At 38.5% G+C, this 16,400-nt stretch overlaps 1 protein-coding gene across 3 annotated transcripts in view; it reads right to left on the bottom strand.

Moving 5' to 3' along the window:
• The window catches only part of APBB1IP (amyloid beta precursor protein binding family B member 1 interacting protein), a 51,458-nt gene that overhangs the window by 19,119 nt on the left and 15,939 nt on the right, over positions 1–16,400 (bottom strand). For all 3 annotated transcript variants that reach the window (XM_026842082.1, XM_026842081.1, XM_026842083.1), the window contains exons 6-9: positions 14,319–14,440; positions 6,170–6,244; positions 4,694–4,837; positions 1,177–1,287 (exon numbers count right to left, since the gene is read on the bottom strand). In XM_026842082.1, the coding sequence (XP_026697883.1) occupies positions 1,177–1,287; positions 4,694–4,837; positions 6,170–6,244; positions 14,319–14,440 (452 nt within the window). The remainder of the gene's footprint in view (positions 1–1,176; positions 1,288–4,693; positions 4,838–6,169; positions 6,245–14,318; positions 14,441–16,400) is intronic.

The raw sequence follows: 16,400 nt of genomic DNA, 5'->3' as shown, positions 1-16,400 counted from the left end.
CTTATTTTTGAATCAGCTCCCCTTTTTTTTTTTTATTAGAAGTTGTATTTTTTAGAAATAATGCTTACATATTAACTTCAAAAGGCTCACCCCTGTTTTACAAATAAAGATAAAGTGCTTTTTGCAGAGCACTTTGTAGAGAACTATAGTATTAAAACTGCTCATCTGTGTTAATTGGATACATCTGCTTCAGAAAGTAAGTCTGGGTCTATAAACCACTTCTGCTTGGCCAAATGTAAATTAGGCTAGCACACATTTTCAAACTTAATAAAAAAGTGCTGTAAGTGTGCAGCTACAGCCAGAAATTGGTATTATAAGTGACCTCTGATGTGAATGTTTCCCATACTTTTTTCTGAGATGGAAAGATACTATTATAGTTCTCTAATATCTTGTCTGCACTGCAGGCCTTTAAATACAGAAGCAGCAACAAGATAATCTTCTGTCTTGTACACAGTAATCCCACTGTATTCTAAAATCTGTATTAATTACAGATAGTGGACAAGGCCTAATTACTGCAACCTCAAAGCTTCATTTCTGCTATCTGAACTACGTGAAAAGCATGGGCTACTTTTCCTTTCCTGAGAGAAATGCAGTATTTCCAGCCTCTTTGCAGTGCTATTAGCTGGAGAGGCAGCAATGAGATACTTACTTCAACAGCCAGCACTGATTTTCCTGAGTGGATGAACAAACTCTTTTGCCCTCCTACTACAAATAGTTGTGCAATAAAATATGCCATCTGAGATGCCTATTTCTGCAAGATTTTGTATCTCACTTCTACAAACCATTCAACAGGTATGACTACACTGCAAATAAAACACAGACACAGTTTTTAGTACATGGCACATAGTGCTCATAATGTCAACATTAGGGACCATGCATCTGCTTTTTGTCCAGATATGTCCAGTCACCTGAACAGTCACTGGAAGCATATTCAGCCTTGTTTTGAAGACAACTTTACAGATGCATTGTAGACATACATCATAGGACTACCAGTGCTTAAAATTAAGTTTCTAAAGGTACGTTGCTGATCAACAATGAAGCGAAGAAAAAAATTAACATGATTTTGCAGGAGGTATTCCATCTCATCAGGGTCCCTGGAGCTTCAAACTCAAACATGTTTACATATAAAAGAAACTGTGTATGACACTTGCAGAACTTATTTTTCTTGTACATTACCTTTAAGACAAAGCAGTGATCTGTAGGTGCCTTATATTTTACTTTGTGTTGAGAACCATAATAAATGTTAACATTCTCAAACTGAATGAAGCATGCCAGATCCCGTGATGTCTGTAAATAAAAACCAAGCACATCACTGTTAGAACAAATTGAATTTTGATGTGAAACTCATTAACAGAACTTTTTTCAAATGCATGAATGACAATGCTTTTTATTTAAAAAAATAAACTGTCATGAAGTTGACTGAGGAAAGATTAATTTTAAGTGTGCACATTCTTTAACAATTGGAAAATGGTCAGTACATATTAGGGATAATATATAACACAGTGCAACATTTTGCTGTTGCACTGACCAAACAGAACACCATAGTAAGAAATAACTTTAGTAAAACAGATACAGGCCTTAAAACCACACCCTCAGAAGAGTGGAGAAAGAAGGTTTGGAGTTCTACATTGCTTTGAGAGCTTGTTTGGCACATGTAACAAACTCTCATCAGGAAATAAGCACACATTTAATCTGGTTTGCTTTTAATTTTCTCAGATTTCCTGGCATCATTCCTTTTCTGTTTATCATAATACTTGCTTGTTCACAATATGTTGCTAAAGTAACAAGGTTTCTGTTGCTGGCACACTTCTCAGTGCAGAATTCTGCATACAAAGCATAACTTTTGCAATCCTTTGAGTGGAAATGCAAAGATGGCCATGCCACATGGTCACTGTTAGCTAAATTGAGAAATCAGGAAATTGTGAAAAAAGAAAATAACAAACCACAAACCTTCACTACCCCTACGAATGGGGTTATATTTCCACATATGATGGTTCTTCTATGCTATTCTCATTCCTACTGACACTTTCATTACAGTAAGCCCTTGAGTTGGGTTTATTTACAAACTGAGTTTGCAAGTAAGATTTGTGGAGGGAGGAAACACTCTATACTGTATGTAGACAGGGCTTCTCTCTCTCCTGCCTCCCCTGAAGCTGATGTCAGGGATTTTGTCATTAACTGTGTGGACCTAGGATTTTCCAACACTAAATTCCCAAACATGCTCAAATCCATGCAGTATAATGAGTTGTTCCTTTCCTTTATGAATCAGGTAATAGCAATTAAGACCAATATGCATGCAGTTTTCTTCTAAGTAAGGAACAAATTTTTATGCAAGGAACAAAGGCACTTATATTGCAAGTATTTCTGAAATGTTAACATGACAAAGCAACACAATTAACAGAGAGAAATTTTAAAATTGTATCTGCAATTCTGATTGTGTTGGTTTGTGACCCTGTCCATTAACAGTGATGTTTTTGAATGGGATATAAATAAAGTAGTGATGAAGAAATAAAGAAATTAAGACAGCAGTGCTGACTGGTGACTAGTTTGTTAACAAAATCCCCAAACAACAAAAAAATACCAATGGCACATGTGTAAAATGAACCGAACAGGTCCCTGTACTTTCACGTGTGCAATGTATTTTACAGTCAACACGAAGTGCCAAAGGTATGTCAGACTGCTTTGCTTTTTTGTAACAAGTGAAAACATGACTGTATGATGAATTTCAAAACAGCTGCAGCAGCTGGAGAGACCAACCGTTTGTTTCTGTACCTCAGTGAAAGATCACTCTACCCACAACTGAATGACCACACCAAGGTGCATGTGCACTCTTTATACCACCCTGATGTAGGATGAACTCTCAAAATTTAAGGGCTTTGACTGGAAAGCTCTACTGAATTCTGTTGCAGCACTTTAAGATATTTAGCATCCTCACTGCAGCCTGCTCATTTACCCGTGATTATTGTCTCCAAAAAAGACACATGTACCTGAGCCGCAGCTGTTCCAATACAGAGTCCAGTAACAAACTTATATCACCATTAAACACGTATTTGAGCTAAGAGACTTGACTTTCTCTGGAATGGCTTAGGCACAGATAAATGCATCGCTTTGCTGAAGGCTGTTACAGAAGCAGAAGCAAACAGGTGATTGTGATACCATTTTAAAGAGCTGTGACTATCTCCTAAAGAACTAGATTCAACATCCTCAATCCCTGTGAGTGGCTGAACTGGTAATATAGTGTTTGAAGCACTCACGCAGTTCCTTAAAATTGCTCAGTTATAGGCAGGGCGGTACACAGGCTCTAATGACTAACAAGCAATAAAGTGTTAAAATAAAAGAGGTGTTATAAGGTGACTGCATGGATCCATCTTGAGACTGTATTTGCAGTCTATCACCTGAAAAAGAAAGCACTTTCCTCATCTGCACTATGATGGAAAGTCACTGAAATGGGTATCACTGGATGACGAAAAAGCTGGGTAACTGTCAGTAGATGCTTGCCAAGCTTTGGCACTGTATACTAGCCATCGCTGGAGGCAGGCTAGAAGGAAGTGTCCAAGATGGACTTTTCATTTGACTATTCTTACACTCTTTCCACCTTAAATGCCTACTAAATAGCTTTCTAGTTTCTAATTGATAGGACATTGGTGTGTATGCAACGTGATTTGAGGACTGAAAGCCTTTATCAGGATCAGGTAAAGACAAAATAAATTGCTGTGAAAGCAAAGTAAGCTAGGTCTGTGTTTCACTGAGATTTGGATATAAACACAGGTCACTGGAGCGGAAGCAGCACTGCATTGCTTTATAAGCTATCAACTTAATTTTTTTTCTTTGCAATTTAGTCAGGGAATAGCAGAACAGTTAAGTTTCACAGCACAAATCGTAACGTTTAAGCTCTAAATGTTAAAGCAGCAGCAGCACCAGAATTTTCAAATATGAAGCATTAGCAGAGCCATAAGTGGTAACAGAAGTGGTTTTCAGAATATAAAAAAAAAAGAAAAATACCACCAGTCCCAGAAGCCACCGTTCCACCTCATCACTGTGGAAACAGCCACCCTTATATGCAACACATCCAGGACCCCTTTCCTTCTCCAGCACTGCAATTCAGACTCTTTAAATATTTTGCAATACTAAATGTCACTGCATCTGATTCAGTCAGGTGAATGCTTCTGTCTCATTCTTTCTACACAAAGGGCAGACTTAAGACGCCTTAAAAGGCACAACACATCCTCCAGTCAAAGATCTCTGTTGGAAAAAATGTATAGCATTTCTGCATGCTAGTTGCTGGTGCAGAAAGTATAAAAGTAAAATTCCACCTTTTTTGTGGTAAGAAATGAGTTTACTTAAGAATTTTTAAATATTCTTCCACAGGTAACCCACATAACAGTGAAGTGTTTTGGCAGCATTACACCAGCTGAAGGGTGCTGTGCTATTTTTCTTTCCCTTTCTGACTTCCAGAGGAGTACTATTTTATTAATGCTTTTATCTATCCATAGAAATCGAAAGGGGAGAAATGTGACAGGATTTAGTGACTACATTCTAATATTTGCACAAGTGGCGTAGTCAAAGTTAAAGCAAAAAACCCCCAAACCTCTCAGATGCATCAGATAGTGTTCTTAAAATGTCACCTTGGGAGTTCTTCACTTTCACCTCCATGAATTGTTTTACTGCTAAAAGGATTATTTGGCTTCCTGACCTTGGTTTTTCCTTTGGGTACATAATAAATTCCAGAAGCTCGTAGAAGAAAATAACGCCTCTTCCAGGACTTTTTTCCATCTTCTTTTAAATAAAGGGCTCCTTCAAGCTCTGGCACAATGACAGATGCCCCACAGAAGCTTTCCTGTGCAACAAGAATAATAATAATACACAATATAAATTGATTTAAGCACAACCCTATTAATAAACAGCAGAAAATGCTCCCTTGAAAAATAAAGACATTTCCTGTGACAGCGAACATATGAACATGGAGAATGCATTTACCAGGGAGATGAACACCTTAGACAGGCACAGGAAACTTTTCCAAGCTAATGTGGTAAGATGGCCATGCAAGTTGGGTGTTCATACTGGTAAAGAAGGCTCGCAAAACCTCCACTCTCAAAAGGGTCAAGCAAAAACCTATGAAAGGTCTTAACTAGACACATATGTTCTCAGTAGAAAGTCATAAAATAGAATGATTGGTATTGCTGCTGGTGGGTTTTCTCTATCGCTGCATCTCTAGGTTCTGTAGAGAAATACTTCTGCAGAGAGAATCTTTAGAGATCGTGTAGAGCTCTAAAAACAGCTAAAGAAAAAAAATCACTTGCTTTCATTTTTAAATACATGCTAGCATTTACAACACTGTTTAAACAAATACACTTCATTGTTTGTTTGAAGGACCTACTGTTGAGTAATTTTTAATGCCAACACACTTATCACTGATGTTTTCATTTAGAATTTACCAGGACTTCTGTTGGTTGACATCTGGTGCCTTCATGAGATGCACTAATTTTGAAATGGGAATCCTCAGTCACCTGAGAACAGCATTTCCTTCCTTTGTGAACTTCTACCGAAGCCAAAATGCTTGCCAAGAGAACTGTGATTAACTTTTCTTTCATATAACTCTGGATTTTTCTCTCTCAAACACACAACTGAAGTAAAACTCCAGCAGGAAAGGCGAGAGGCTAAACAGACTTTCTGAAAAAGTGCAAAGGTTCTTTTTCTGTTGTAGTAGAGCTAATAATTTGAGGTAGCGAGAAGTACATCTGCTTCTAACCCAAAGATAATTGTTTGCTACTCATCAACCTTACTATCAATATAAAGTCATAAATGCTGGCTTAAGGGTGTGGCACTGCTGTTTCTTTATTCACATCTGTGTAACTGCTTTTATTATTATCATAGCATTACTTTTCATAGAAGCACTAAGTAAAAACATTTCATGGCGCTGGGGTCTGTAACAACAAAATGATTCTCTATTTTTTAATTTTGCTGATAGGGGACATAATCTTCATTTTTAACGGTGAGTGGCAGATGCAGAGGAAAATCCACGTATTAAACCTTAGACACAAAGACACTAACCATCACAGAACTTCCTCTTGTTACACATTTACCCAAACAACTAAACACTGCAGAGCAGATGCAGATGGTGGCAGAGTTTTGGTGACATTTCTATCATCAGCTTAGAAAGTTGGCTTACCTCCAGTAAAGCCTCTTTGTTTTTATCATTCATTTCTTTGCTTTCATTCTTCCCTTTGTTTGCCAGGTAGAAATTCTGATTAAAACACAAAAGAAATTAGTGTTTATTATAAAGATGGCAATACAAGTAACCAGATCACTACAAACCCATCCAATAGTTACTCAGTCTTTCAATACTGAGTACCCAAGCCAGCAGATGCAAGAGGCAGATGGTTATGGTCTCTTCTTATGGAAAACTTTGATCACAGCTGCCTGCTTATAGGTTTTATACTAAAAATAACTCAAAAAATAATGCAAAATTAATTTTGCCTATGTATTAACAGCCTCCCAAAATTTTAAAAACACTTGTTTATAGTTTTGGCTGTTTTACTGGACTACTGCATTTGATTTTATCATTCCAATTTTCACTGCTTCCTATGTTATTACAGGTGATAAGGAACATAACATTTTATTGTATACTGACAGGCAATGAATACAATGCAGTATCAAAATGCTAGAAAGCATTTTTCCTAATAACCAAGTTTGGTAATTTGCACCTTCATATCTGGCACTCTGGATATAACTCAGCTCTTAATTTTAAATAAAAGTGCTTATATGCCACAGCCTTTATCCAAAGTTATTTCTACTTTTAAACCCCTGCTCATGCTCTGCAAAGTATTTTTATGCAGTGAAGAAGGTATTCAAAAACCTAGAAGAAATCAGAAGAAATGATCACCATGATATCTTAGCACATGTGCTCCAGCCTACTGAAACAAAAGCCTACGCTTTAAAATGACCCTCCACTTCTGTGACAAGTGGGTCATGAAGCTGCAGCTGCCCTCAGAGGACCCAGTGCCTGTGCGCCCCTGCAAAAAAGGAAGCACATTGTCTCATGCACACAGTTATTAGTAAAATAAATTCACCCACTGTTAAACAGAAAAACCAATTTTGCATCCATCTGCATTGTACAGATGGACACAAGGAGAACACCTGGACATATGTGCAAATTCAGACAGTGGGAAGGTAGCTCAGCAGCATTCTAGGACTTGTGTGCTGGAGCATGTGCAGTGGTTTTGCTCAACAGCAAGCATGGCCAGATAGCAGAGCCCAGCTGCCTGCAGACAGTAAGGCAGCTGGGCATGAAGCAAGGAAGTAGATCAAGGAGCTATGCCATGCATCAAGTAGCATTGGATCCATGGGCTTGAGGCCCGAATGATAACACTCAAAGTTCTCCTGTTTTATCGTTTTCTAAACAAAAGTATATGCAGAACAGAAGCTTGGGTTTGGAAAATACCTTATACATGGGACAGTCTTACTGATTTCCCTGGAATCAAACAGCTAAGTTTGCAGAACAAAGGGCATAAAACAAACAAACACTATTGTCTTGGAAATAGACAAAATAATGAAAAACCCCACAAATTCTGAAAGCTACGCACTTAATTACTACTAATTCTGTAATTCTTCAGCAATTCTATAGGAAGAAAATTGAAAGTTTATCTAACTTTTCATCTTATTTCATGTCTCAAGACTGTGAGAATGTGGCAACAATACTTACATGCCTAGAACTCCACAACTAAACTGCAACACAAATGCAAACATTACCAGAAGACAAATAAGTGTGTAAATGAAGGAACATGCTGTTGCCACAGCATAAGAAACAAACAAGAGGCAAATCTGCCCTGCCATCATACCATGTCTTCAGCAATGAGGTTTATCTAAAGTGAAACCCTGTTCTTTCACACAACCACAGCTTCTTTTTCAAGCAGTGCTGTGAACAGCTGTCTGCCAGAATGCAAGCCTCAAAGCAGATGGTTTTTGGAGGGGCACCAACAGAGGAAAGGGAAGAGGTGTGGATAGTCTCAAAAACCTTTAAAAACTGTTTTCTTAAAAGTTCACATTAAGTCAGACAGCGGACATCAGAAACACACCTGCAATTTGGCCTATGCTGATGCCATGTCTGTGGTACGAACATAAGAAGAGAAACTTGAACATTCAATACAATAGACAGCTGTGCTAGGAAATATAGCAATGTTCTTCTCTAGGACATGCAGCAGCACATAGCTGGCTCCAGACGGCCTGGGCACATTTTCAGTCCATGGATTAAGGTAAGCAAACACTAAGGACCACAGCTTTGTGACTACATCTGAAGACAGTATTCACAGTGGAAAAATATCCAAACCAGCTCAAAACGAAACCTCCTTAAAAGTGTGTTCTCAGTACAACACATACAGCAATGCCTGCCTATGCAGTCCAAAACTACAGGTTTGACTGAGTGACAATGCTCCACTCAGCCCACTGGAAAAAAAAGATACTGTTCTGAGCAGCTGCAGCCAAGTCCTCTCTACATGTGCAACAGCTTTTCTTGACAGGGAGCACTATCACAGCACTGCTGGCTTGATGCTGGCACACCCACTTTTGCATTGATGAAGGTATGAAGAGAAACCTGAGAGGCACTGTTAGGCTGGGCTGGGCATCCAGACTTTGGGATGGATTTGGAAAGCAGAGGGACATGGCAAGCTGTAATCTACCTTTTTCTATAGGTCATTATAAAGGCATAGTACAACCCCTAAAATACACAACGAAGATTTATCAAGGTAGGTACATCTTATCATTGTCTCAACAAGGCTTGGCTCATCAGCTTTACTGCCGGTGGGGAAAGCATTCATCTGGCTCAGTCAGCCTTCAGTGCACTGATAATAAGAAAACAAAGCTCCCCTGATTACAACTGATTCACGTTCAGGCATCTGACATTTATTTAGCAGAAACACAGACCACCCTGTACTGACATAATCAATGAGAGAAAAAGAGAGAAAGTTTGCAATGATCTCCATGCTGGATCTCTAACAACGCAGCTTTTTCATTAGGGAAACAGGGCTATGTCACCTAAACCAACATTACACAGATGTACACTGTCATCTTTCACCTGTCAACACACATTTCATTTATTGCTGATTACCTCCTTTATCTCTCTGCCCTGAAATCTGGAAGTATATGGTACTTATTATTTGTCAGTGGCTAAAAACCTGGGTAGCAGACTGTACACTCTACTTATCACTGTGTGGTCTCCTATTTTTGATCAGAAGCATTCATCCTATAGCAGGCAAACCACATGTGTCCACAAGAGGTCATTCCAAGTCCAGTAGTCAAAGGTCACGATAAAAGGCAAGCTCTTTCCCATCTGAGGACACCACTGAGAAACGTATGTTCGGTTTGGGATGTCAGGTCATTAACGGGACAAGATGTAGCTACAGGGAAGGTCTCTGCTTATGTCTACAGATCTAAGAACTAGCTATTTTTTAGATTCAAAAGACAATGTCTTTCTCCTGATAGAGATCTGAGCTTACTTAACAGGATGGATTCATCCTCTTTGGCTGATAAGAAAGCAAACATAAAGCGTTATTTTAACAAACCAAACAAAGTATGCTAGTACACTTTGTCACTGGATTTGCTTTGTTTGCTCTGTTTGGGTTGTTTGCTGCTGAGATGACCAGCAGAGCGTTTTTGCTGAATTATTCCCTGTGCTTACATACCCCAGACCAGCTGAAGCTGACACAAAGCCAGTTGCTCTCCCTTGACGTTCTGCCTGACTCAGACTAATGCAGAGCTACAGTGGCAGTTTTTAGAGGTACTGCTAGCCAGGTATGACATCCTTAAGAGACATTACATCAGCATTTCCCTCTGTGCTTATACAGGACAGAGTTGAAACTAGTTGATGACCCATCTATGGCTTTACATCAGCAGGAAATTTCATCTGCAAAAAAGGAAATCCTGTAAAGATTTTATAGCCAGCTTGTTAATTTTGTGCCTTGTACTGTAAAGTACCACTAGTCATACAACCCTTTCCACTTAGGGATACAGCCATCTCCTTTTGCGCATAAAGGTAGGTAAACAAATTCAGGCTTTATCTCTCTCCACTGTACAAACCTCAAACAGTGGAAGACAGAAACTCTTTTCAATAGTTTCAAAGAACATCTCTGGTGGCATGTAAGCAAACAAAAGGAGCATGGTAGAAACAGTAGCCTTAACTACTACACCGCTAAACTCTCTGATCAGCGTTTCTTGTCTCTATACTTGTAAAAAATAATTTCCTAAGTGAAACGGCACCTCTCTCATACCTTTTGTCTCCTTTCATACACAGCCCCATCCAAGCTGGAATCCAGCAGCTACTTGACAGCAAAAAATAGGTGTTCAAGGTAGCATCCCCCCTCTGATTCCCCTTCTGCTTAGGTTGTATTTTTTCTTTCAACCTATTGAAACTTTCTGCAGAAGATCTGCAAGGTCCGCAACAGCACAGATCAGACAGCGTGCAGTGAACAACGCAGCTGCTCCGTACTCATCACCATCTTCTTTGTGCAATAAGCTCCCTGTTCACACTCATCCAAACCGCACCTGAAACTGGCCATTTCTGCCCAACTGCAACTGCATACTGAATGCAGTACAATTTGTGCAGAAAAAATAAAATGGAACATGGTCATATCTGCAACCTGCATTGTAATGTGTCCCCTAAAAAAAAATGCACATTAAAAATATTAGAAGATGCCTGTAATTGCTCTGAAGATCACAAATCAATAAAGCTAAATGAAACTAAAGACAAAGCTCTTTTGAAGCCCCCAAAAACTGATTTTCAACCCTGTTTATTTGATTTTTATGTTTGAAGACATCACTAGAGCTGACTTTTCATGCCTTGAGGATGATTGTCTTCATCCTCAAAGAGGGGGAGCATGGAAAAAATGAAAGATGTACAAAAACTAGGATGCAGCACTTAATAGGCTCATTAAGTCACCTGCAAAATGGTTCAAATGTGTAAAGACTGTTTCAGTGTTACAGTCCCAAGGAAAAAAAAAAAAAAAAAAATTAAGTAGCATCTTCACCTTGAAACTAACCATAGTCCAAAATACACTAATAGAGAAATTAAGATTACTAAAACACTGGGAGTACAGTGAAAAACATTTCCCCTTTCTCACTTCTATTTCTTTGTGCATTTACCAGCCCACTCACTAATCAGGCTCCCTGCCACCCTTCTCTGTTTCCTACACTAGGTAACTGGAGGCAAAAGAAAAACCTTGATTCATAAAGGTGGCCAGAGTGGTGAAAACCAGAAGTATCATCTGGTGAATACTAGCCCAATTTCACGGACTTCAAAATAAACAGTCAAGCGTGAAACACTATAACTCTCCTGTTATGAAAGACATTGCAAATTCTTACTCCACCTTCTCACACTGTTTAGTACTCTTCAGGAGAAATAAAATGTCAATTCAGTGTATGGGTTCTCCATTGAAGGGTATAGCTCTTGCTTTTGGCTTACATAGGAGGGAGCAGAAGCACAAAGTACTCACTGTACAGATTTTCACTTTTGATAAATACTGTTCAAAAATAATAAAAACAAAAACAAATCCCCACATGCATATGGTGCCACCTGCACTGTTTGAATATATCATGTCTGCTTTTATTAACAAAAGGGAAACACAGGAAATCAAAATCCATGTAAGCAAAAATCAAACAAGTGTTCTAAGAATGTGACCAGCATTTACAGTCAAGAGTTTAGATTCAGCTGCCCCTGTTTAAATGAAGGAAAATTATTTCCTACATTTTTCTTAGAGTTTCTTTTAGCTGAGAATTATTCTTTGAGCTTTCAGAAAAGAATTGTTGAGACCTGACAACCTTTCCTTTAGAGTCAAGCAGCATCAGTCAACCACATGACAAAGCATCACCTTTCCTGTGTTATAAAGTTTTTCTTTATCTGCACATGTACCAATATGTATTTTTGTTTCACTCTGTAGTCATAGACTTGTGATGCTCCATCTCTGTAGATGAGTCACTGATTCCATTCATGGAACAGTCTTTTACTGTGAGTTCCCCGCACAGTAAATTATATCATGGTGAAGATAGGACAAAAGTGTGTCGGTCTTCATGAAGAGGGGGACACGTGAGGATTTTGCAGATGCTCTTTCTAAAAAGTATTCCAAATACTTTTAAAAAATTGTTTTCAGCAACAAAGCTGCAAAAAAATGTTAGAGAATACCACATAACAAATATTACAATCTTAAAAAAAAAGCCACTGGCATCAGATGAGCAGCATGTTGCTAGTACAGACATAGGGGATACATCATGCATTTCAAAACTTCAGTTCCTCCTTAGAAAATGAAACACATTTAATTAATTGTTGTTTAGTCTATACCAGGTATATAGCTAGTTCACAGAAAGAAACAATGAGACACAGAGGTCTTCTCCAGAGGTCAGTCTGTTTTAGCAATGAACCTGGACATCTTTATAGTAGGAATTTAAAAAGCATTTAACTGCATCAAACCTCTGTCATGAAAATTTTGTATCACTAATTTGTCTAAGCATAACTTGTAGGCACCTGGCCACCTTTGGAATCTGCCTCTTTTTATCAGAAAAGTATCTGCAAGTTACAAAACTGTGAGATCTCCACAGGCAACCTCTGACAGAATGAACACTAAATAAGATCAACAAAGAATCCAACTGCTGCTGCATTACCGCCACTGGCTGTGTCAAAAAAAGCATTCTGCAATTCCTGTACTCACAAAATGAGTTTATGAGGCAACCTCGACTGAGCTAGGAGGAGGAGGCTGAAGAAGCCGAAAATACACTATCAGAGCACTGGATTTTGGTTTCCCATTGGTTACACCATAATTTCCGTAAATAGTTAAGTCCGTTAATCACACACCCTGCCGCCACAAACTCAGCATTTCTGCTTGGTTTAACTTTTCAGGGACCCACTCCAGATCATGTATTTTTACCATGTTTCATTATCTAGTGTGAGGTCTGTCTGTGCAGTACTGGTTATTTTCTGACAAAACAACAAACTGCTGGTATGACTGTACTATTCTGCCTGTGTTTGAATTTACTAAGACTGACAGATGGTTAGACTTTATTACTGGCAAAATTTTTCAAAAGTGTGATAGCCCCAGTTGATCCAGTTTCCTTAGGCTGTTCATTTTAGAGCTTATCACGGAGGGGCTGAAGCTCAAGCACTGCAGACACATCCAGATCAAGCCCAGCATATCCTCAGATAGAAAGACAGACCTACACTCTTAATCTGGTTTTGGTTTAGGTCATGTTTATTTCTAAAGTTCATTGCAATCAAAATGCCCAGGATCTTCCTCAAAGAGGTGGGAGGTTCACAGCCTTGCCCTAAGTCACTTGCCCAAACAACACTACTAGTGTATGAACCAAACACACAATTGAACCTCTTCTACTAGCTATGTTTATGTGCATTAGAAAGTATGACCATCTTGAGCCATCATGTACGTTTTGCTTCCAAACTTGGCTTTGCTGTTTCATATTAAAAGTCAACATCAATCCACGTACTCTGCGGGAGAAGTTTTTTTTCCCCTGACTCTGGATACTTGTTATGTCAATGAAAAACTTCCTCTCTGCAGATTTTATTTGAAACACTGGCTCATTCTAAAAAAAACCTAACTTCCTAATAAGCAGCTTGGTGAGATTTGCTCTCAAATTATATATCTGACTCATTTTCAGCAACACAGAATTGTTCATTTTTCTCTTGCTGCCCTCAGGAATGAAGCAGATGCTCAGTGAGCTAACAGACTGCTGACAAAGGGAAAAGATCTAGTGCCCCAGAATGCACCAACTGCACGTGCTAGGTAGTTTGTAAATACGGTTTTGATGACATATCACAAGAAATAAGTGATTTATGTATACACCTACCCTGAATAACTTGACATGATTCAGCATGCAGACCCTCTTTTTACAAAGTTAGTGTGCACAAGTTACTGTTCACCCAATTCTCTCTAGTCTAAATGAAATCCAGATAAACTCTCTGTAGTACTTGGTGTACTTTTCACTCAGCAAATTTTCATGTACAGCTGGCAAAAACTGGACCTTCCAGAAAATGTCGATGCCATCTCACCCCAGTTCCGAGAACTATGCTGAAGCAACAGCTGGTACCAGTGGAGAACTACATGCTTCATTTTTTACTACTGAAGACGAGACTAAGAGAAAAGAATAGAAAGCACTAATTTTCAAATTCTTTCACTCAATATTCTGGAGGTTTTTGCTGAAAGTACAAGTTTTGCTTTCTCTAATTCTGAACTGACAAAGCTGAAAGCAAATTAATAACACAATAGGCAGCATATGGACTATATGATACAATTTTAGACTCTTAATCAAACACCATGTTAGCTTACCTGGGGATTTTTAAATAAAGCATATTTTTCACTTTTTTCCAAAAACAGAATCTTATTCTCAGTGTCTCGAGTCCAGTCTGATAACACTTCAACAACATTTTCATGGTCTTCAAAAAACCTTTCTGGAGAGACAGAAAAGGTAATATAAGACACTCCAACTCTCTCTCCCCTCTCCTGAGGCTGCAGAAATTCCTGTGTAAGAATGTAATCACTATCGATGTTCGCTCAGAGCTGGACAGTCCAGCACTCTTTCTACCGCACAGAAGGGAGCAAACCCACACGAAAATAGTGCCAAGTGGAAGGGCAAATTACCTACAGAAGACGTCTTATGTAGCTCTGGCATGCTCCTGGATTCCTTCTGCATCTCTGTGCTGTTGCTCAAAGACAGCAAAGGTGTCCCACTAGGAGTAGATGGTTGCACCTATGTCTGTCAATGGCTTTCTGCTTTCTATTTGCCTTTGTTTCTTAAGGTTTGCAGTATGATTGGGGGGGAAAATATATAATCACTTTGGCTACTGAATTAAAAAAAAAATAATAAAAACTTATGTCCTTGTCTTTTTACTTATGGTAACAAATGAAAAATTACTTTTTGTCAGCAGGAAGAACTCTATGCACTGAAAATAAAATGTTTTGTTTCAAGCAACTGTATTTAAAAACAGAAAAAGCAGAACAGAGGAAATAGGAACACAGACAGAGAACTGATGTGAAGATATACTGTTTCACCCAGCATCTCTGTAGTTAAAAAACTCACCAGAGATGTGGGAGACCTAGTGTCAGTTCTCTCCCTAAGCTGATGTGAACCCAGATCCTCCACCCAGGAAAGCCACAGGGTATGCTGAGGTTAGGCAACTCCAATCTCTTCTTCTGTGGTTTCACTTGTACAAAGTAGCTGAACAGTCACATAAACCCCCTTTGGAAGGAAAAGGTATTGAGCATAATTTGACAGATAATTTGGAAACGGCCCAAACTGCCTTTTTATACAAATTCAGTATCGGGGCAGCAAATTGACCCAGTTCCAATTTTCAGTATGATTTTGGCAGTTCCCTGGAAAACAGCTGTACCCCCATTTCAGTGGTCTGTGGTGACTACATCTTTAAATGGCCTAGACTGGTCTTGTATAAGAGGAGATAACAGAGCATATGTTTTGTAGGCTTTCTTTTACCACTTCTTGTTACTTTTGACAAGGGTTCAGCATGTCCCATCAAAACTAAACTTTGAGAATAATTAAATTCACTAAATGAGATTAGCTTCAGGGTCAGTTCACATGTACACACTAACTTTTAACAACACAAGCACTGGAAATATAAAGCACTATAAAACTCAAGCAACAGTTTGAAGGTTAAACAGTATCTTATCGTCCAGGATAGCCCTAAAATAATTCTCAGGTTATAACATTAGTTATTTAACATTAATTTTTGCCACATATACTTTTGTTTGTTGATTTCCAGTGCCAGGGGGTTTTTGTGTAAAAGGTATGATTTTAGCATCCTCAGGAGGGTCTTTTTTATAACTACTGCTACAAAAAAAAAATAGTCAAATCTGGATGCCTATTATAAGGCAACACTCTATTACAAAATACATGTTGGGATGTACAGCCCAGTGTTATATCACTGCTGAGATTATATGTGGTATTTAACATGCAATTAATTTAAAACTGTAGTTTAGTTCATTTGCAATGGTCATCTTTCAAAATAACAGTAATTACAAGATACTCTGCCATGGATCTTCTGATACAAAACTAGCTTGGACTTTCAGTTTGGCCTGAAATACTTGCTGCTCAGATTTGCTTCTTAAAGTAAATGTAATTTTATTGTCTTGAATACTAACATGGAAAGCAGGCAGAAAGGGAAAGCGCAGCAAAGCCTGTCTTCTAAGCATGATAATAATAATAGAGCTATCTAGAACTGCCAAGAAGTATACTGACAAGAATAAAGAATAGTTCCCATTGTTTTGATTTTTAACAAAATTAACTGCACTGGAAGCAGAAGAAAGAATATGTACCATTCCATCCATATCAAAATTCCCTTCTGCAAACAAAAAGGCTCTATTCCCAGCTGATTTGGACCTGGTAATATACCTGCA

This window comes from Athene cunicularia (genome assembly GCF_003259725.1).
Source record: "Athene cunicularia isolate RWA chromosome 2 unlocalized genomic scaffold, athCun1 chr2_part1, whole genome shotgun sequence".
Taxonomy (NCBI): domain Eukaryota; kingdom Metazoa; phylum Chordata; class Aves; order Strigiformes; family Strigidae; genus Athene; species Athene cunicularia.
Note: the sequence above shows the minus strand (reverse complement) of the source record. Positions and strands in the feature narration are given on the sequence as shown.